Source organism: Dromiciops gliroides, chromosome 4 (genome assembly GCF_019393635.1).
Source record: "Dromiciops gliroides isolate mDroGli1 chromosome 4, mDroGli1.pri, whole genome shotgun sequence".
Lineage (NCBI taxonomy): Eukaryota > Metazoa > Chordata > Mammalia > Microbiotheria > Microbiotheriidae > Dromiciops > Dromiciops gliroides.
This window is the reverse complement of record NC_057864.1, coordinates 103,151,586-103,173,617: the sequence shown is the minus strand read 5'-3', so window position 1 is coordinate 103,173,617 and position 22,032 is coordinate 103,151,586. Positions and strand designations below refer to the sequence as shown.

Here is a 22,032-nt window from a genome sequence, read left to right as displayed (position 1 = left end):
TTTTAATTCTAGTAATGCAGTTTGCTCAAAACACATGCGCATACACATATACACAAACTCAAAACAAAGTGTAAACTGGAAGAAGTAAAGATAAGAAGTGCTACATCCCAAGAAAGACTCAGAGACTGGAACTCTGTTATGGGCAGAACAGAGAAGGTTCACTCTGTCCTTGGTCTATAGACTCCCAAGAACTTTTCCTGTCAAGTGTGACTACAAAGAGGAAAGGTTTTGGGAGCCCAAGATCCAGAGGTACAGAGAAGGGGCCACTCTGTACAACAAAAGAATTCACCATTTGGTGATTTTACCTTCAGTTGATCTCGGCTTGGAATATCCATACTCTGATCCTGTGCGAGAGCGAGAGTCTGTGCAGCATCTAGATGGTAAGTAAAACAAAAGGAAAAAAAACCTTCCCTGGTAATAACCATTCTTTCCACACAAAAAGGACCTCAGCAAGCAATCCTGGAGCCAGATTTGGTCCCTACAAGTATAGGCCTCCATGATGACTGCATAATGCTCTCATTAGCAAGGAGAGAGAAATCAAAGACAAGAAAGCTAGGTCAAGATAGGTCTGGTTAAAAATCAAGTGACAAAGTATAACTGGGGGACTGGAGGGGGAGTTGGGAAGGAAGAGAAGGAAAAAAGTCCCTTTACTTAAGCGAGATATAAATGTTCTTCTACAATAAGTTCCCAAATTTCTCTAAGAAATTCTGAAAATATGGTTACAATCGGAAATAGAACTCTTTAAATAAGATGTGGGAGAGAACTCTTTAAGAGTTTCCTCACATGTGGTTTCATCATATTTTTTATCCAACTGCCAAATCTATAAAGGTCTACAAGAAATCTGAAAACAGAAATCTCTCCACTTCCTTCATTACAAATAAGCATACTTATCCAATCCAGTACCAATGAGTATCAGATGGTTATTTTACAACTACATTAGACAGAGTTCATGACTTGATGTAAGATCATAGGTGCCTAAAACAAGCATTAATTATCCGGGTCATTATGTACGCTCAAAAAAAGGGCAGAGTAAGCTGATGAAAGACTTTGTCAAGGTGAATACATTATGATAACCTTAGTGAGACTGCTGTTTGGGGAATAAATTATTCCAAAGGAGAAATGCATTTCAGACTCCAACACTTGGAAATTTTGTAAGCACAAAAGAAGATGGAAATAAAGCTTGGGCAAAATAAGCAGCAAGAGAAGGAATCATCAAGGAAATAACATTGGTTCTGAAGTCAAAGGCCCTAAGTTCAGATCTCACCTCTAATGCTTGCTTACTACTATATAACCTTAGGCAAATAACTTCCTTTCCTCACCTGCAAAATGGGGTAGGGTGGGAGTGGGGGGGTACAGATTAACTGGCTCTGTGGCCACTACCAACTCTAGAGTTATGAGCCTATGAAGATATTACCTAGGAGTAGTTATTATACAGACCTACATATATATACCTGAGTTACATTGAAAATGGTTCGTATGGGCAGCTAGGTGGTGCAGTGGATAAAGCACTGGCCCTGGATTCAGGAGGATGTGAGTTCAAATTTGACCCCAGAAACTTGACACTTACTAGCTGTGTGACCCTGGGCAAGTCACTTAAACCTCATTGCCCCAGCGCCCCTCCCCCAAAAAACCCAAAGTAAGCTCCCTAAGGGCAGGAATTTTAAAAATAAAATAAAAGTTATCATTTTTTAAAAATGGCTCTTAGCTTGGGGTCATATCTATCTTCTTCAATTCCACTCATGACACAATCAATGACACCCTTCCTTATCTAGTGACTGCCAAAGAAAGACTAAAGATCTTTCTATTTTTTTTTTTGTTTGTTTTTTGGTTTTTTTGGCAAGGTAGTTGGGGTTAAGTGACTTGCCCAGGGTCACACAGCTAGTAAGTGTCAAGTGTCTAAGACTGGATTTGAACTTGGGTCCTCCTAAATCCAGGGCTGGTGCTTTATCCACTGCGCCACCTAGCTGCCCCCTTTCAATCATAACTCAGCTGACAATAAAGCTGTTAATACAAAGCAGAACTCTCTAAAACTACTATAGTTCTGCTAATTTTTTTTGATAAGTAAAGAGACATGCTTTGAAGGTTAAAAAAAAATGTTTAAAGACGGATGAAGGGTCACAACACATGATTGTTTCTTTTGACAAAAGCTTTGCTAATATATACTGTCCTTTAACAAAAAGTTCAAGTTAAGATACCATGCAGATGAAGAGCTGGTTAGACAGTTACTATAATGTGTAACTCCAAAATAGCTACTTATTTATTTCTGTTAAAGCAACTGGCAGAACAAAACAAGGTAGAAATCACCTCTAGGAAAACTAATATGCAAAGACTGGAGGTATCAAATAAATGCCCAGATCTGCACACAAAGTTTCCTTTTATTATCCTACTCAAACATACAGATGATATTTTAATGGAACAAACTTCTTTAAAATTCACTTCAATCAAAACAAAAGGTATATCCCAGGAGGTGAAACATGCTTGATAAGAGCTGTAGAAGTAAAGAAAGGAAGAAAGAGATTTCCTTTTATTTCCTTTACTAATGGAAAATATAATACCCAATCCATTTAACAGAAATAGGCAAAGAAATGTTCTTTCACAAAAGTGTAGTTGCAATTAGAGGGGCCAATCACAGAAACATTTTGGGGCAAATTCTGTCTCAGAAGAAAAGATTATGTATTGATAGCATTTATGGCAAGCTAACTCCTGTAAAATTAGTATGAAATGACAAACGAAGTAAAGAAACAGGAGGACTTTAAATACAGATGTCTGTGTGTGCGTATAGACAACTCTAGAGATAGATATATGTATAATGTATTGTTATAATTCAATTATTAGACACCAAGTTTACTGATTTCCAGGGTATCAGTTGAAATCAGTAAGTTATTGCTACCTTTCCCTCCTTTAGTGCCCAAAGAAATATAGATTCTACAGCTAGAGAAGCTGAACTACTACACAAATAATTAAATTTCAATAAGGTGGCCATTTCATTTACAAGGACTTCCTGAACTTAGATTTGAGAAATGTCCCACTGAATCCCAGAGGACCCCAGAGTTTATCTGCAGAATATAAGAATTAAAATTCACACATTTAGATTTGAAAGAGTTCCAAGTATTTCCCCTTATTTCTAAGTAAGCACAATTATTGGGGATAGATGACCACCAATTTACTTATTGCTCTAAGCTATCAAAACAAGACAATTTCAGGGATTAACACAACTGAGCTGGATTTCTTATGAGGACAAAGTTTCAAAAATATTTAGACTTTTCTAATTTGAGACAGGCTCAAACAGGTGAAAATCTGGGAGTAGAGGGTTGACAAAATGTTTTGTAAATTTCGCATTTCTAGAAATGATAAAATACATGTACCCAGTTCTTAATTATGTCTGATTTACCCACTCAGCCCTAGGACCTCACCATTTTCTTGACAAATACAGTCAAGACATGCACACTCACATACAAAAACAATTTCCTGCAAATACTTCATCAATTACATTGAAAGAATAAATACATCATAATCAAGAAAAAAAGTTGAACTGGCGCTTGAATACATGGCAATAACATTTTTTAAAGTGATATATCCCCTTTTAATCATTCCCATATGATTGCATCCATATTCCTCCTCTCCTATTACTTGCCCTAATCAAATCACTGCTGTACTATGTGTGTACATATAGAGAGAGATGTATATATATAAATAGATGTTCTAACAAAAGAGGATGGACATACCTGTAACAGTTGCTGTGACCAGGTTCTTTCTTAGCATATCATAAAGGGGGCTGTTAAGAGATGAGGGAAAAAATTAAACACAGAAAAAAAATACTTTTACTCAAATTTCCATAGTTCTAAGAACTCTCAAAGTGCTTTGTAACAAATGTTGTTTCTCTCCATATGAGGCAGGGAGGTGATATATTATTTCCTTATTTAAGTGATGAAGAAACAGATCTATGAGAGAAAAACTAATAGGTGCTATTACTGTGGCTTGCCAACCTAAATAAAGATAATTTCATGGAAGAATCAGTTCTTACCTTCTAGTTTTAAATTTTAATTAAGCAAATCCCCATTATAATTCCAAGATAAAATGGATTTAGATGGGGCAGATGTTATAAACAGGAAGAAAAGAGAATGGACCACATATCACAGAAGGTTGTGGGCAAAGCCCAAGAGGCAAACCTTGAATCTTCTTACCTTGGATCTTTCACAGAGAAGCTTTGAAGTCCTAGCAGTTCTCCTAGAAGATCTCCACCACAATATACCATGTGCTGTTCTTGCTGATCATAAAGCTGCTTCACCATTATATACTGCCCTAGATAATGCATGACCTGCATGGGGATAAAACATCAAAACAACATCTGTCCAGCTACTACCTACAACTCAACATTCATTTTTATAGGAGATAAGGGAGAGCTAATGAAGACAGTCAACATCAGCATTTCTGAGGACCTCAATGATAAACCACAGGGTATCAGAACATGGTTGGTCCTCGCTGCAATAAAATGAGGGTTCCATGAGGGCAGGAATGGTTTCATTGCTCTCTGTATGTCCCCTGTATACCTCATACAATACTTTGCACTCATTGGTAGCTTAATGTTTCGGTTCCTTCCTATCCTGACATCACCCTCCGTTTCCATCCCTATCAACACAACTCTCCTCCCAGCATTCTGCCATTCCTTCCACAATGCTCTCTGCTGCCACACTGACAATCTCTCAGGCCTGGAAAGTTGTTCCTCTTCATCTCCACCTCTTGGAATCAAGCCTCAGGTCCCACATTACCTTCTGGAGGTGGCCTTTCCTGCTCCACCGACTGCTGGTGCCTTCTCCCCCAGGGTCATCTGGTACTTGCTCTGTATATACCTATATATGTGCCTTATCATGAGTCCTTTGGGATTGTCTTGGATCATAGTATTGCTGAGAATAACTAAGTAATTCAAACTTCTTTATGGTACAATACTGCTGTTGCTGTGTACAACATTCTCCTGGTTCTGCTCACTTCACTTTTACATCAGTTCATGTAAATCTTTCCAGGTTTTTCTAAAATTATCCTGCTTGTCATTTCTTATAGCACAATAATATTCCATCACAATAATATACCACCGGGGGCAGCTAGGTGGCGCAGTGGATAGAGCACCTGCCCTGGATTCAGGAGGACCTGAGTTCAAATGCGATCTCAGACGCTTGACACTAGCTGTGTGCCCTGGGGCAAGTCACTTAACCCTCATTGCCCCGCAAAAAAAAAAATAATAATAATAATAATATGCCATCATTTGTTTAGCTATTCCCCAATTCATGAGCATCCCCTCTATTTCCAATTCTTAGCCACCACAAAAAAAAAGCTGCTATAAATATTTTTTGTACAACTAGGTCTTTTTCTCTTTTTTGCACCTCTTTGGAATACAGATCTAGCATATACTCCCTCTTTTAGAAAGATGAAGAAGGCACTTTTCTAGGCATCCTAGCCTAAAGCCTTTACAACAAGTCCTACACTGAAATCTTTTTACATCTTTCTTAAAGAAGGCCTAACTAGTTTCTAATCCATCCTTCCTGAAGCAATTTAAAATAATATTTAGACCAAGAGAAGGAGGCCTCTTTAGTTTATTTCTGACCAAGTAGAAACAAGAATCCTCAGAGCAGAGTTCTTTTGTGTTTCCCTTTGGCAGACTAGTGAAGCCTACAAAGCTCCTCAAAATAAAGTTCTTAAAAGCATAAAATACACATGGCTACAAAATAAACCAACCACATTGAAATAAAGCCATAAAAATATTTTAAGAAACAAGTTCTGGGGCAGCTAGGTGGCACAGTAGATAGAGCACCAGCCCTGGAGTCAGGAGGACCTGAGTTCAAATCTAGCCTCAGACACTTGACACTTAACTAGCTGTGTGACTCTGGGCAAGTCACTTAACCCCAATTGCCTCACCAAAAAAACAAAAACAAAGAAACAAGTTCTGAGACCACAGGCTAAGAAGTCCTGCCTCAGAGGGATTAGCCAAAAAGCCTGAATAATTTTACAAAAATTATTTGGAATGCACCAATACATTAAGTTATTATTGTTCTGAGATTTTACCTAAATTTTGAACTTTTACTTAACCCCAAGTGTGGAATTTTATTATTTGAGATTATAAATTATAACCCCAAAATTGCTTGTATTAGAAATTTTCAAATTTCTAACACAGGCACAGAGAACTCTGCCCATTTTTAGACCTCTATTTCTCTAATAATTGGGATCTGTTTAATCATTTTAAAAATTGTTTCTAGTGGTTTTGTGCCTAAAATGCATATTACAGAATTTTTTTCTCCAGATAAATCAACTTTATTTTAGTTAGCCAAAATCATAGCACTGAGATGGAACTCATCTAGTCCAGCACCCTCATTATACAATAGTTGCAATAAAATGAAAAAAAGGGGAAGACTGCATAAGAAGAAACACTATAGTCTTGAAGAAGTCTAAAGAAGGTTAGAATCTTATACAGGTAACCTTCTACCATTTTTTCCCCTGGAACTGATAGACTACAGAATTACCTCAGTCATACCAAAACCATTTTCTTAGTGCTTACAAGTTCAGTGATCTTCCAAATAAAGGAAGGCCTTCTCTCTTCTGAACCTCATTCTTGATCCCTAACTTAGGGAAGACAAACTATATCTTGATCACATGGAGATTATTTTAATGGAACCATCTTCCTTTAAATAACAGTATTCCTTCAATCACAAAAATATTTAGCAAATGAGTATATTTGAGTTCAGCATCCAATTATTCAAAAAATTCAGTCTGTTTCACAGAATTTCACCTGAATAACAAATTGGAAGAAAAATACACAAGTACATTAACTATGATCAAACAGTTATAAAAAAATTTTTTTTTAATCTTGACTTGAGAGAAATGACAAATGCCTCTTATAGAATGAGGTTTACATTGTCTGACATGGTCAATGTATTGATTCATTTTGCTTAACTGAACTTTTTTGTTACTTGGGAAGAATCTATAAGTGGGGCAGCTGGTGGTACAGGGAGAGCTAGGTGGTGCAGTGTCTAATAATATTGTCACAGAAATGTATACTTTTCAAAAGACTTTCTCCTCAGTTATTTTGATTCTGACAACAATCCTCTGTATCAGATAGGTCGAGGAATATTAACCTTATTGCAAAGAATAGGAACTGAGGTCCAAGCAATGTGGCTTTCTAGACAGAGAGATGGCCTTAGAGAAAGATAGGTGGTTTTGAGTCACAAAGGCCTTAGTTCATCCTAAGGTACTACAGGTGGTATTATGATCATTTTCTTAATGAGAACATGAAGAGATAAAGGGACTTGTTCACAGTTACACAGCTGGTTTGTGCAGGAGATGAACTAAGGCCTAATCATTATATAAAACTAAAAAGCTTCTGTACAAATAAAAATCGATCCAAATAATATCAGAAGAAAAAATACAAACTTGGGGAAAACTGCATTAAAAAAATTCTAATAAAAATCTGATTGCTAAAAACTAGAGGGCAAGACACAAATGTATGACTAATAGCCACTCCCTAGTCAACAGTCAAATACTAGCAATTTTTCTCTCTTCATTTGAAAAAAAAAAAACCCACTTAAAATTTTTTCAAAATTCCTATTAAAAGAAACATATACCGGGGGCAGCTAGGTGGCGCAGTGGATAGAGCACCGGCCCTGGATTCAAGAGGACCTGAGTTCAAATCCAGCCTCAGACACTTAACACTTACTAGCTGTTACCCTGGGCAAGTCACTTAACCCCAATTGCCTCACCAACCCCCCCCCCAAAAAAAGAAACATATACTAAAACAATCCTGAAGCATCAATACCCTACCCTACCTCCCAACTATCAAGCTAGCAAAGATACTCAAAGAACAAAAAACTCATTGTTGAAAATCATGCTTGCTAATTCACTGACAGTACATCTATCTTTGAATTGGCTCGATTCCCCTGGAAAATAATCTAGAATTATACAATTAAAGTTGCTAATTTGTTCATACTCTTCAAGAGATTTCTTTTCTGAGATCATCCCAAGGAATGTAAGTTACAGAAAGGTAAGACCCCTATGTACATACATGATCACAATAGCATTATCTGTGATAACAGAAAGTCCCTTAACTTGGGAAATATTTTACAAATTAATAGATTATTATTGCAACATCAGGAATAATGAAGCATTTAGAGGAACCTGGGAAGACCTACAATAAGGATACATTAAATGAAGTCAACAGAACCAAAAGAAAAGCATACACAATGAGTATAATGGAGAAGCAATAAAACTTTGGCCAAATACAAGAGCATCCTGTCAAAGTTAAATAACACATTCCTCTATAAGTAAATTAACTTTCTCCAAGAATGTGCTCTATAAGACAGTTTGTTTGGAACTGTTTGCTGTATTAAAACAAAATATTTCAATAAATTAAACACACACATAATATTTTTTTCCCATTCAATGGAAGATCTTTACTATGCTATGTGTGGGCTGCTAATACTGATTACCATTTTAACACTAAGCCCCCTCAACCACTTAAAAGTATTCAATTTGGTTTTGCAAAAAAAAAAATTTGAAGCTAAATAAGTTATTTAAATGCATAAGTGTTTAAAATAAGTCACAGGGTTCTGCAGGAATATCTGACACATTTATAATGAAAAACTACTGCATTTAATTCCTGGCTGGCAGGATACCCTGTAAATCAGTGACAGTGTCATTTTTTAATCTTGTACACACTTTGCATTTTAATCTTAAAATAAATGAATTCACAGTGAATCTTACATTTAGCTGACAACACACTTCAAAAAGAACTCTAGAGAAAAAAATTTATAATCAAACACAACTTGAACTTAAGTGTTTAAAAGACAGCAGAAGTTGCTACTCTAGTGTCTCAAAAGTAGAACTTGGTTTAAATCTTCTCCCTTTCCCATGATGTGTCCTGAAAATATGTTACACAGTAATCTAGATTATCTAAATGTACAGTGAGCTGCTAACAGAATTAGATACTAATTCATTCCCAGGCTTCCAATGTTGAAGTACTCTTGAAATGTATTAGAGAATTAGTTGACTTGTATTTTTCTCTAAAAGTTAATGTACACCTTGTGTACTAAATGCTTACCTCTTTCATTGTGAACATTTCACCTTGTGCACCTGCTGCCTGCAAAATCTTCAGCAGTTGCGGTTTTGGTCGTACCTAATATAACACAAATATAATCTGCCATTTACATTTTAGCTAAAATTTCACATAGATCCTAAAAGACATACACAAATACATGAATCTCTCTAAATGCCTAAGAAACACTGGTGGTCTTCTTGCACACAGACCATTATCTTAACAACCAATATTTATTCAGTGCCCTCCAGGACATAAAATTCATTTATCCTAATATCTTCCCATTAGCAATTTATATTCTCAAAATATAACATTACTTTTGTTTCTTTGGTTTTTTTGGGGGGTGAGGCAATTGGGGTTAAGTGACTTGCCCAGGGTCACACAGCTAGCAAGTGTCAAGTGTCCGAGGTCAGATTTGAACTCAAGTCCTCCTGAATCCTGGGCCGGAGCTCTATCCACTGCGCCACCTAGCTGCCCCTATAACATTACTTTTAATGTGCATCTATTAAGCCACTTAATCATGTATTTAAAAGTTAACTTTAGTCATTTAAGTACATTTTATGCACTCAACACTTCTGAGAAACAAGTCTCTTGCAAAACCTTCACAAGAAGAAAAGGACTGCCAGCCAACTGGAGACTCACAATTAAGGTAGGGGAGCAGTGTGACACAGGAGATAGAAAGCCAAACAGTCTGAGGAAAACAGGTTCAAATCTTGCCTCTGATACACACTGACTAGATGGCTATGACAAGGTCCTTAATTTCCTAGTGCCCTCAGAACCATCTCTAAGATTAAACTGCAAAGCAGGTACCAATTGAGAATAGCTGGGGAAGCTTCCAATACCAATGAAATCATAGATATGATCCAAAAAATAAATTAACCATTTTTTTAAATTAAGTCACAAAACATTTTCCAAACTGAGTTAAATATTAAAAATACCAGTAAGGGATGTTTTTGGTTGAGCCACTGAATATAATGTTGATTTAATAACAGTTCATTATATAGTATTTTATACCCATGACTTCATTTAATCTTCACAACAACCCCACGAAATTGGTGGTATAAATCTAACATTTACAAATAAAGAAAGTAGGGGCAGCTAGGTGGCACAGTGGATAGAGCACCAGCCCTGGAGTCAGGAGGACCTGAGTTCAAATACAGCCTCAGACACTTAACACTTACTAGCTGTGTGAACCTGGGCAAGTCACTTAACCCCAATTGCCTCACTAAAAAAAAAAAGAAAAGAAAAAAAAAGAAAGCAAGGCTCAGAAAAGACATTCAAAAGCAGTTAGACTTTTTTTTAGATTCCAAATCCATCGCTGTTTACACCAAGTTGCCTCCACTTCAACGTAGTGCTTAGGACAGGACAATAAGTGCTCAAGATTAGAATCACTTTTCAGTGTTACCTACCAGTGTTTTGCTGATCCAAAATGTCCAAATTTTCTCTAATGTCATTAAGTCAGTAAAAGATATTAGATTAAATGTACTTTTGAATTTTTTTTAACTTTCACATCTGCACAGTACAATCTGTGAGTTCACTAATTTTCTAAGTATGCCCTGATCAAGTGCTATAAAACTCCAGGTCTGGAACAAAAAAAAATTGTATAGTTTCTACCATTAGTTCTCAGCAGTCAGTGTTGATTAAGACAGCTTTCCTACACTCTCCCCAACTAGCCTAATGCTTTGTTTTATCTTTTTTAAATGAATGGACATAGTTGCTGAAGGCTATAACAGAGAAGACAGAAATTCTTCCTCCAGTCCCTTCTGTCACTGGGAAATATACTCTCAGGTAAAAAAGTGAAAGTAACCACATTTGTTTAAACAGATAAACTTGATTACTATCATAATGTCCCTAAATACCAGATTCAAATTGTGAAATAGTAAACCCGTAAGTTTTCAAGTGTTTAATTTGTCCAAGCTAGGTGGTAATTTTCCTAAGCAAAAATTCAAGCCTTTATCCCCCAAAAATGTCACTTAAAGATGTTATCTGAATTTCTTTTCCTTGTTAAATTGTAACTAATCTAGATTTATTACAGTAAGGTATGGAAGAGGAAAAAGACAATATCTAGGAAAATGGTTAGAGAATGGAAGTAGTAGGGTGCTATGACACACTATAGATCTATGCTCAACCAATCTGAAGGACTAATCAGTACAACCCTAATTTTGCCACTGACTTCTGTGCCTTCAAAGTATAAATTTCTCTTACAGTAGAATATGAAGACATAGCCCTAATAATAAATCCCAATCGAGTTTTCATTCAACTTTAATTACAATATTAAAAAGAATGATTAATGTCCTTCCAACACTACTGTCATTAAGAGCTGAGTCTTCCATCACAGAGGTACTAATGAACAAAAAAGGAGTTGGACCCTAAGCTGCTGATGGAAGAAAGTAACAATGCTGGACAACCAATTTCTGAATAAGCCACAGAAGAATGCATTACGTATCAGCACAATCCTCACACTCAGAAAAACATTAACTTTCAAATTATTTCCTTCTTTAGTATTCAAAATCCTTGTACTCAGTAGTCAACTCAAGGTTACAAGAGCCCAGAAAAACTGGTCATGGCCTCCACAAAACCTGTTTCTGAAGCAGTTCCTTCCTCAGGGAATGTTACTGTCTGAAAATTAAATCAGCAAGTAGTTGTTCAGATCCCATACATGAGTTAAATGTTTTCTTCAAAGATAGAGAAAGAGAAATATGCAAAGGCAGGTTACCTGATGGACTTGTCCTGGCGAAATCCTACACGCATTTTCAGATGCTGAACAATGTGCAGTAGGAGAAGACAGTGACATTTTGGCAGTGAAGTTGCGACCTGTGGGCTTAACTAAAAAAAAAGAAAAGAACATTACCCAAAGCATTTTAGACTTCTTAAATTTAAAAAAAAGGTTAATTCCATCCATTTTTCAAGATATGTAAAATAAAGGCAATCTCAACATAAGCAGTTGGTCTATTATGTCCTGTCTGAATGACCTTCCGCCTCATGCCAACAAGTAATACCCCTACCTCAGGTGATTTTGCCTGAAGCAAAAAACAGGTTCACATATAGTCCAACCTCCACACAACATTTTAAAACTAAACTATTTTTACCTTTAAGTCCAACTTACAAATCATTCCTTCTTCCCTGACCTTCTCCCTTCTCTTGGCTCTTCCTCTCTAAACTCCAGAACACCCTTCAGTAGGAGTTACTTTGATAAGAATGCTAAAGTGTTGCAGTAGCACTTAGAGAGAAATCTCCAGAGACAAGTTAGGACAAGTCCTTAAACCAGGGCATTGGAAATGTGAGTCAAAAGTTAGTAACAGCTTAGTCACCTTTAAGAACAATGTGGAATCCAGTCACAACATAAATGAGTCAATCAAGACTGAAGTACTCACAACTCTTGACTTATCATGAAGAGAAATGGCATGAAAAAATCCAGAGATGATTCATTTTTGCTTAATTCCCACTACTTCCAAATCTTTATTTTTATAGGAGTAAAATGCTCTACCTTAGAAGTAGATAGTTTACCTTAATGAGTTTGCCTTATGTTCACAGTCTGACAAAGGTACTAATCTAACAAGGATATATTGTGAGAGTCAGCAGGGAAAATACATTAAAAGGTTAGAAAAGATATCAGAGAAAAATCAAGAAGTGGCTAGTATTGACGATTGCTGTTTTAAATGAACTACACTTCATACCAACTATGCAAAATAGAAATGATCCTTAAGATGATTTTGTGATGAAAACATCAAAGATAAATGATTTGTGTGCAAAAAGCACATTTATTTCTTCAGATGATAAATAAAACACAAATTCACTGCCATATATTACTGTTTAACTGCCACACAATACAATATAAATAAGAAAATAAATATAAATTAAGTAAAGAGTAAACACTAATAATTTGGGGGAATAGGAAAAAGCTTGGCATGGGAGGTGGTTTCTGAAGTGGAGGTGAGCAGGAATTGTATTGCAGGTACCATAGAGAACCAGTGCAAAGGAATATAAGACATAAAATATGAGTTTTGAAAGTAGCACATGGACCAATTTAGCTGTACCATGAAGGAAAGAAGTGATAAGGGTCTGAGTTAGGGAGGTGATAGTATAGGTGAAGAAAATATGACAGGTCAAGAAAAGAATCTACAAAATCTGGCACTTGACTGGAGTTCAGTGATGTGGTAGAGTGAAGAGTCCAAAATGGTATAGCCTAGCTGGAGGATGCAATTTAATCACAAAGGGCAGTCAGTCTACACACTCTGGTTGGCTTTTGATCAAGATAAACAATGGAAGTACTCAACAAAAGGAGATTTGTGCTGGAAACATCAAGGGATCTAGTCCAAATACATCTGAAAGAGGAGAATATTACCACCCAAAAAAAAGCAATCAAGAAAACACTACTACCTCCTCATTTCTACAAAATCTTTGTGAAAAGAATCTCCACACATATCTCTACTCTCTCACTTATCTTCATTCTCTCCCTGTGTACTGGTTCCTTACTACAAATATGCCCATTGTCTCCCCCATCCTCAAACAATCCTCAATTGATCCTTCCATCCTTGATCTTTCCATAGCTCTATCTTTTGTGGATAAACTTCTTGAGAAAACTGTTCTACAATAGGTACCTCTTTTCTTTCTTCCTACTCTACAATGTCTTCTGACTTCATCATTCAACAGAAATCTAACAATGTCTTAATTGTCAATCCAGTGGCTTTTCCTCAATCCTCATTCTTCTTGATGTATCTATAGCCTTTAACACTGTTGATTACCTTCTTCTGTCTACTTTCTCTTTAGGTCTTTAAGATATATTCTCTCTTGGTTCTCCTATTTGTATGAGCACTTCTCAAGTCTCCTTTGCTAGATCTTCATCCCCCACAACTTTGTCACGAGCCCTCTTTTTTCCTCTACTATACTATTTTGCTTGGTGCAGCTCCCATGGATTCGATGATCATCTCTTATGCAGTTAATTCTCAGATCTATTTATCTAGCCCTAACCAATTTATTGATATCTATCTCTAAATGCCTACTGGACATCTCTAATTGTACACATCTTAAAGCTCAAAATGAACTCACTATATTTTCCCCATTCCAAACTTTTCTATTACTATCAAGAGCCCCATCTTCCCAGTCATCTAGGCTGAAAATTTCAATGTCATCCTAGCTCACTCTCAGGCCCCTACTCCATATCCAATCCACCACCAAGTCTTATCAATTCTTCATTCACAACATCTCTCATAAATACTGAGCCCAAATAATGGGGGTTTTTTGGTTTTGTTTTGTTTGTTTTGTTTTTGCAGGGCAATGAGGGTTAAGTGACTTGCCCAGGGTCACACAGCTAGTTAAGTGTCAAGTGTCTGAGGCTGGATTTGAACTCAGGTCCTCCTGAATCCAAGGTCGGTGCTTTATCCACTGCACCACCTAGCTGCCCCAAGCCCAAATAAAAGAATAACAAAAGACATTCTACAGGAAGGGGGAACCTAACTGCAAAGATAAGTAAATACAAAAGTAATTTTGAAGGAAATGGGTAGAGCACAAATACTTAGAGGAAGGAGACAAGGCCTCCCATTGAAAGCTTGAGCTGAGCTAGGGAGTCCTTGATGACTGACAGGATTTGTTTCCTTTTCAATCTGTACACCTCCATCCCCTAACATGGATAGTAGGCACTTTACGAAAAATGCTTGCTGAATTGACCTGAATCCAGGAAACCACTCCCAAGTCCCTCAGCCATCAGTAATGATTCTGGCCCCTGTCTGACCTATATTTAGTTCTCTGGAGTATCAAGGAGTAAACCCGTTTTAAAAAAAAAAAAATTAAGTGCAACGTGCTATTTCCAGAGAGCAAGGAAGGGAAAAAGGGAGAAAAAAAGAGAAAAACACAGTTGAGGTTTCATCCAGCTAAACCCTAAGACTGAATGGTAGATGATGTAAGTACCAGCAGTCATCTTATTAATAAACAAAAGCTCTAAAATTAAAAAAAAAATCTGGATCCCATTCCTTAGAATAAATGTCAACACTTACTAGGCACATCAGTACTTGGGAGCATCAATTTTCCTTATCTGTAAATCAGAAACAGCACCTGGTCCATCTGCCTCCCAGGTGCCTGCCTCCATTGAGAATGCATCTGAAACCTAACTACAAGGTACCATAGTTGGGGTATTAGAGGATACAGGGTCATAAGGGGTTGAGCAATGAAGTTTGGGGCAGAGGCTAGTAAGGCAATGGGAATCAGGCTGGCCCCATTAAGGGCACTGTCTTAAGAAGTTCCCTGTAACTGACCATAATTCATCTATTTTAAACTAAAAACACAATAGCCAGCTTGCCTGCCTTATTAGCAGGGAATAACAGAAAGAGCCCTGGAGTTGGAATAAGAGGATCCATCTTCAAATGGCAGTTCTGCTTCTTACTATAGATGTGATCCTAAACCACTTAACCTCCCTACTAGCTCTAAATCTATGCTTCTTATGATGCTAATAAGGACAGTCACCAAAACTCTCACCACAACAGCAGAGAAGCCTTCTTTCTTAAAATGTCAGTCTTGGTGGGGCAGCTAGGTGAAGCAGTGGATAAAGCACCAGCCCTGGAGTCAGGAGGACCTGAGTTCAAATCTGACCTCAGACACTTGACACTTACTAGCTGTGTGACCCTGGGCAAGTCACTTAACCCACACTGCCCCACCAAAAGAGAGAGAGAGAGAAAGAGAAAAGCCAGTCTTAACACAATGTTAATACTAGTTTCCAATTAGAAAGCTAAAGGACTTTCTATACATTATCTTAAATAATTACATTGAGGCATTCTGGGATTATATTTATTGAAGTGAGGTTAGAACCCCCGTCCCCTAACATTTTCCCTCCAGTTACTGGCTGTGCCTAGCCAATCAGTTGAAATGGTTTTGGTCGTATCTATGACCCCCCCCACCCCAATTTTGGATAGCTTTCTCTCTCATAAAAATAGATGTGGCATAATTCTCAAACAATTTAGGAAATTAATATTCTTTCCTACTTTTAAACAGTGTGATGCAACAAACGCACATTTTACAAAGTTCTCTAGGTTGCCATTTGTCTTGGTGCTTGCAAAAGGCCCTTTACAACCCACAGAAAATAAAAAAAATCAAGCCTCCCTTCTCAGAATAAGTACAAGGTAGTCAGGAAGGAACACGTTAACAGTTAGGGGAATGAGGAAAGGCTTTATGTACAAAGTAATTTAGTTCAGGGGCATCTTGAAGAAAGCGAGGGAGTCTATGAAGCAAAGGAAGAGGAAGCATGTTCCAGGAATTGGGAAAGCCAGTGCAAAAGCACAAAGAAAGTAGATGAAATGTCATGTGTAAGGAACAGAGAAAAGGCCACTTTGGCTGAACTGTAAAATGCAGGAAAGGAAGTAATATATAATAATAAGGCTGGAAAGAGAGGTTGGGGGAAGACTGTCAAGAGCTTTAAATAACAAACAAAATTTTATCCTGGAGGAAAAAGGGAAACTCATATTTACTGAGTAGGGGAGCTAATCAGACCAGTTGTGCTCAAATACTCAAATGGATCTGTGATCTCATAATTTAAAGAGTTCTCTCCAACAATGCAGATTGAAAACCATCCATGTCTGCCCAACTCTCATCTATGTTCTCCCAAATGCTGTGTATACAGATGCATTCTCCCATGTGACCAGCCCATCTTCTTTCATAGTTTGTTGGTGACATCTTTTATTCCTATTCTTCCTTGTTGGTTTTATGTTACAGCCTCACACCTACCATGTGCCTTTCCACTGCCCTGTATGATGCTTATCTTCCATTCTTCAAAGGCAACAGTGTTCTAGGTCTTGCTACAACATTGGTTAAAAACGTTTGCACTGAAAAGATGGGCCCCTGGGGCAGCTAGGTGGTGCAGTGGCTAAAGCACCGGCCCTGGATTCAGGAGGACCTGAGTTCAAATCCGACCTCAGACACTTGCCACTCGCTGTGTGACCCTGGGCAAGTCATTTAACTCTCATCCCCCACCAAAAAGAAAAAAAAAAAGAAAAGATGGGTGCCTGCTGTTGTTGGAGGCTTGAGAGTCTGTAAAAGTGCTTTGTGGTATCTGAAAAGCAATTCAGCATGGTCTTTTTCTTCTTTTCAACTCTGGGACCAGCTTGGCAGCCATCTGTCTTCTGCTCCAGATATACAAACTATTGGACAAGCTCTACAGTGTCCACCCAGATGCATGATGAAATCTAGGCAATAAACATTCTTCATTGATTTGGTCTTTGTTATGTGGCTAGACAGGTCAAACTCCTTTGATCAATCACAGATCTCTTCTAGAAGGCTCTGCAATATACTGGGGCTCAATGCAATCAGTAGTGTCGCTCACAAACACAAGTATCTGGAAGACTTCATAATCCAAAAAGGAATACCTCAACCTAAATTCTGCACTGGTTCTCTTGCATCATGGTGGTGAATATTTTAGCTAACATATATCTTTCTATTTTATACCTTCCCTGATATCTACTATCAGTGAGTCATTGAACATGGTTACTTCTATTGTCAGGTCTTCATTCCTCTTGAATGATCTTGGGAGGGAGGAGGGGTTCTGTTTTGAAATTTTATTTGATCATCTTGACAACTCTCCCTCCCACCCTGAACTAGAGAAGCCCCCCACACACACACACACACAACTATATAATACATGCTTCCATATGTTCTTTCTCTGGGGGTGAATAGCATCTTCCTTCCTAAGTCTTTTGTAATTGATTTGAATGGTAATATATGCAAAATAGCTTAGTCATTCACAGCTACTCTTCAAACAATATTGCTGTTACTATATACAGTGCTGTCTTGGTTCTGCTCATTTTACTCTTCATTATTTCAACCAAGTCTTTCTTCTTTTTCTAAAATCAACCTGCTCAGCATTTCTTACAGCACAGTAGTATTCCATCACAATCATACCACAACTTACAAGAAAATTTAAACCCATTTTTTAAAAGCTATTGAAAATGAAAAAGAGAAATGTACAATAAAAATGACACTGACACCAACTATAATAATTTTATCTGGAAGTTAAAAGCAATGTATATTAATTGCTACAAGACCAAGAGTTCAGAAAGCACCTTTTTCAGAATATATTTGACTTACATCCCGGAGAGACTGTTACCAAAAGCTGTTAACACTGTTAGAATATGAACTCATTTGAAAAATCTTAAAAGGATGATGTACAGTTATGAGCAGTGTCATCTCATAAAACAGAAAGAAATAGCGAAGGGTAAAACCAATCTATAGAAAGCCTGGCGAGATATCCAGTCAAGCAAAGTTATCCCAGGGGCCTTTGAAGATGAAAATGGAAAGACTACAAAAAGAAAAAAAGCAGCCAGATTAGATCAAGTAGATAAGGAGAAGATCCATGTGAAGGTGATACAATTATGAGAACATCATGGGAAAGACAAGGTATCTAAAGGAGGGAAAGACACCAAAGGAAAGAAAAAAACAACCCCCCCCCCCCAGTCGAACAGATAAGACAAACAACATAAAAGAGCAAAAATAGTACCACAGCACTCAATAAACAAAAGACCCCAACCTGGGGTCTTACTGTTTAACAAAAAATGCTGAGAAAACAGGAAAGCAGTATGAACACCACATCACAAAACTTTAAGATAAGCTCTAAATGTATACATAGCTTAGACATAAAAGGATGGAGTAAGCATTTCTTAAACACGATATTCTCCATACTGTAATAAGAGCTTTATAAATATTATGTCATTTGATCCTCACAACAATCCTATGAGGTAAGGGGCAGCTAGGTGGCACAGTGGATAGAGCACCGGCCCTGGATTCAGAAGGACCTGAGTTCAAATCCAGCCTCAGACACCTGACACTTACTAGCTGTGTGACCCTGGGCAAGTCACTTAACCCCAATTGCCTCACTAAAAAACAACAACAACAACAACCCTATGAGGTATGTCCTACAGTTATTCCAGTGAAGGAAATAGGAAGACAGAGGTGAAGCGATTTGCCCAGGGTCAAGCTGCTAGTGCCTGCAGCCAAATTTGAACACGGTTCAGTGCTCTCCTGGGCCACCTAGTGGCTTCTAAAAGGCACCATCCTAGACCTCTTAGAGGAGCAGAAAAAACGAATCTCTTCTTACATTTAAAGGCAAGGTGGATTAGTTATGAGCAAACGAGATAGAAAAAATTCACAGACAAAATGGTCAATTTGATTATGTAAAATTAAAAAGGTTTTTGACAAAGGGGAATAAGATAACTTGGAAAAAAATCTTTGTAACAAGTTTGTCTGATAAAGGCTTAAGAACACCATTCCTCAAATTAAATGATCATGGACAGCAACAAGCAGTTTTCAAGCTATACCCAATCACAAGGAAAAATGTTCCAAATTACTATTAGACAAATACAAATCAATACAACTCTGAAATCTCACTTCATACTTGGCAGGTTGGAAAAGATGGCAAAAAAAGAAAAATAACAATTGCTGAAGGGACTTCAGGAAAACAGGTACACTGATGCACTGTTGATGGAGCCATGAATTGGTCCAGTCATTTTGGAAAGCAATTTGGAATTATGTGCTTAACTTTGGGCCACTGATACCATTACTAGCAGTGTACAAGTGTGTGAGCGCAAGAGCTTGGAGTGATAGTAGAGGCTAGTGAAGTTGTTTTAAGAAAAAGGGAGATGGAGATATTTGGAGGCACAAGGAAAGCAAGCAGTATATAGTGAAAAACTGAAGCTTAAGAGAGAAAGTAGGTTGAGAAAGCAATAACCTGGAGAAGACAGGAGGGAAAGGAATCAAGTGCACAAGAAGAGGGTTGGGGATGGTGTCAAGATGTTTTGAAGAGATGTACTGAAAGTTCACAAGGATTGGCCCGAATTTTCTCAGAAAAGAGGTCCTCCACTGAGCACTTCAGTGAGAAGGAAATGAATTCGGCTACAAGGATTACCTGGCTGCTGTGAGGACCAGAGTGAGATTAAAGAACAAGTCAGCAGTGTTCCCAATCAGCTCATTTGCCAGAGTTCCTACAGCTAACTTCACCGGCAGAAGGTTAGGAGGGGAGCAACTGGAGAATCAGAGTTATCCTAAACTGGGATTTGACCAGATATCTCCCATCTATATTTCTTGGCACTGACTAACGCCCATGCCTCATCTTTCAACTCTTGGAGTCTCTGGTTTCCTTCAAAAACCAGTTCAAGTGCCTCCTTGTTCCAGAAAGAGGCTGTTCCTGATTCTTTGAGCTATCCCTATCGGCATTTTGTTTCCTGTATACATACATATGTATATTGCTCATCTGAGACTGAAAAGTCACTGGAGGCTTAGCGTTCCCCAAGGTCTAGCAGATGAATAAATTAATTAGCTTAGAGAAGTCCTGACACCCTTAATAGGATAGCCAATGAATGGCAGGTCAAATTTGAACGCAGGGCTGACTCCAAATGCAGAGCTCTCCACACCACAGCGGCCTCCGTTCATCGAACACCTTTGTTTGTGCCTTAGACCCAAGCCTGGCCTCTCCCTCACTTTCGCCTTGTGGCTTCCTTCAAAACTCAACTCAAACCCCATCTTCCCTTTTCCTGTCTGTGCCTTTTCTCTGCGATTACCTCCCAATTACAAGCCATGTATCTTCAACGTGCACTGGATAGGGCGCTGAGTGCCGAGCCTGGAGTCCGTAAAACCTGGGTTCAAATCCAGCCACAGATACTAGCGGATGATTCGGATTAACCTGTCTGCCTCAGTTTCCTTAATTGTAAAATGGTGTCATTATACCATTATTATTAATACCACCTACCTCCCCAGGCTGTTTTGAGTATCAAACAAGATAATAATCGTAAACCGCTTAGCACAGTGTCGGACACACAGTAGGAGTTTAAATGCTTATTTCCTTCCTTCCCAAATAGAGCGCCAACACCTAAGACCCACTAGACTCTCTGGCCAGCGGCCCAAACTATTTCTCCGCCCAGTCTCACGTGGTTCTCCCATGCCCCGCCCTCCCAGAGTCCCTCCCTCTCTCCGACCGTCCCTCCACAAGCCGGCGTCGGTCCTGCCTGGGCGCCCTCCCTCCCAGCCTCAGTGCGCCTGCGCCGCCACTTCCCCCAAGGCTCTGGAGCAATAACTTCTTCCCCTCCCCCTCTGCCTCGTCCTCGCCCTCCCGCAGCCAGTCTCGCCCTCCCCTCGCTTACACGCCAGAGGAGCTAGGTGGACGCTAAGAGGTCACTCACCCTACAGTAGCTCCATGGGCAGTTGTCCCAACTGGACAGGCCCCTGCCCCTCCTGGGCGTCGGGGGTTCAGTTAGAGGTCCTGCGGCCTCCACTCCATCTTTCTTGGGCGAGGGAAGAGGACGCCACTTCCTCTCTTTCCCCTCCAAACATGGCTTCCGCACGGCTTCCTCTCCTGGAGGAAGCCAGGAGCCATAGAGTAGAACTGTGGAAACTGCTAGACTGGCCTCCCTCTTTTAGCCTTACTGTCTGTCTCTCTACCATAGAGTAGACCCAAAGTCCTCCGAGCTCTGAGCTCTACCCTCCTCTGTCCATCTAGCGAACAAAGTCAATTCAATTCAATAGATCAAACCTTTTTACCGTGTCTTCTGTGTCACTGCCACTGTGCTAGGCATAAAAAGAGAAAATGAAACAGTCCCTCAGATTCTGTTGTCCAGAAAACAACGTAGAGGCAGAAGATTGAATACAAAGGAATGTTTTACATAAGTAGACAAAATTATAACAATTTTTCAAGGAACAAAAGCTCAAGAAGGTCAAGGGGGCAGCTAGCAGGACCTGATCGCTAACTACACTACAAACCATAGTCAATTAAAATAATTTAAATTATGCTTATATTCAATATAATAATATAATTATTATATATTATATATTAACCAACATGTTAAATAAATTTTAAAACTTTTTTTTGTAAGAAATTAATTTGGAACTATCAATGGAACAGATTAGTTACACAACATTCAGAAGCAACCAAACAGAAAAACAAGGACACAAACTACTGAGGTAAGGACTCACTATTCAACAAAACC

General features: G+C 38.4%; 1 protein-coding gene across 3 annotated transcripts in view; it reads right to left on the bottom strand.

Annotated features, from left to right (window-relative positions):
- The window catches only part of MDM4 (MDM4 regulator of p53), a 36,231-nt gene extending 14,847 nt beyond the window's left edge, over positions 1–21,384 (bottom strand). The window contains exons 1-6 of one of the 3 annotated variants that reach the window (XM_044005363.1): positions 21,229–21,384; positions 11,793–11,902; positions 9,083–9,157; positions 4,185–4,318; positions 3,726–3,775; positions 306–373 (exon numbers count right to left, since the gene is read on the bottom strand). In XM_044005363.1, the coding sequence (XP_043861298.1) occupies positions 306–373; positions 3,726–3,775; positions 4,185–4,318; positions 9,083–9,157; positions 11,793–11,870 (405 nt within the window). In that variant the 5' untranslated portion in view covers positions 11,871–11,902; positions 21,229–21,384. Of the gene's footprint in view, positions 1–242; positions 2,489–3,725; positions 3,776–4,184; positions 4,319–9,082; positions 9,158–11,792; positions 11,903–21,228 lie in introns of those variants that run through there. The other 2 variants (XM_044005364.1, XR_006356440.1) reach the window with 2 other exon arrangements.
- Positions 21,385–22,032: the final 648 nt, after the last annotated feature.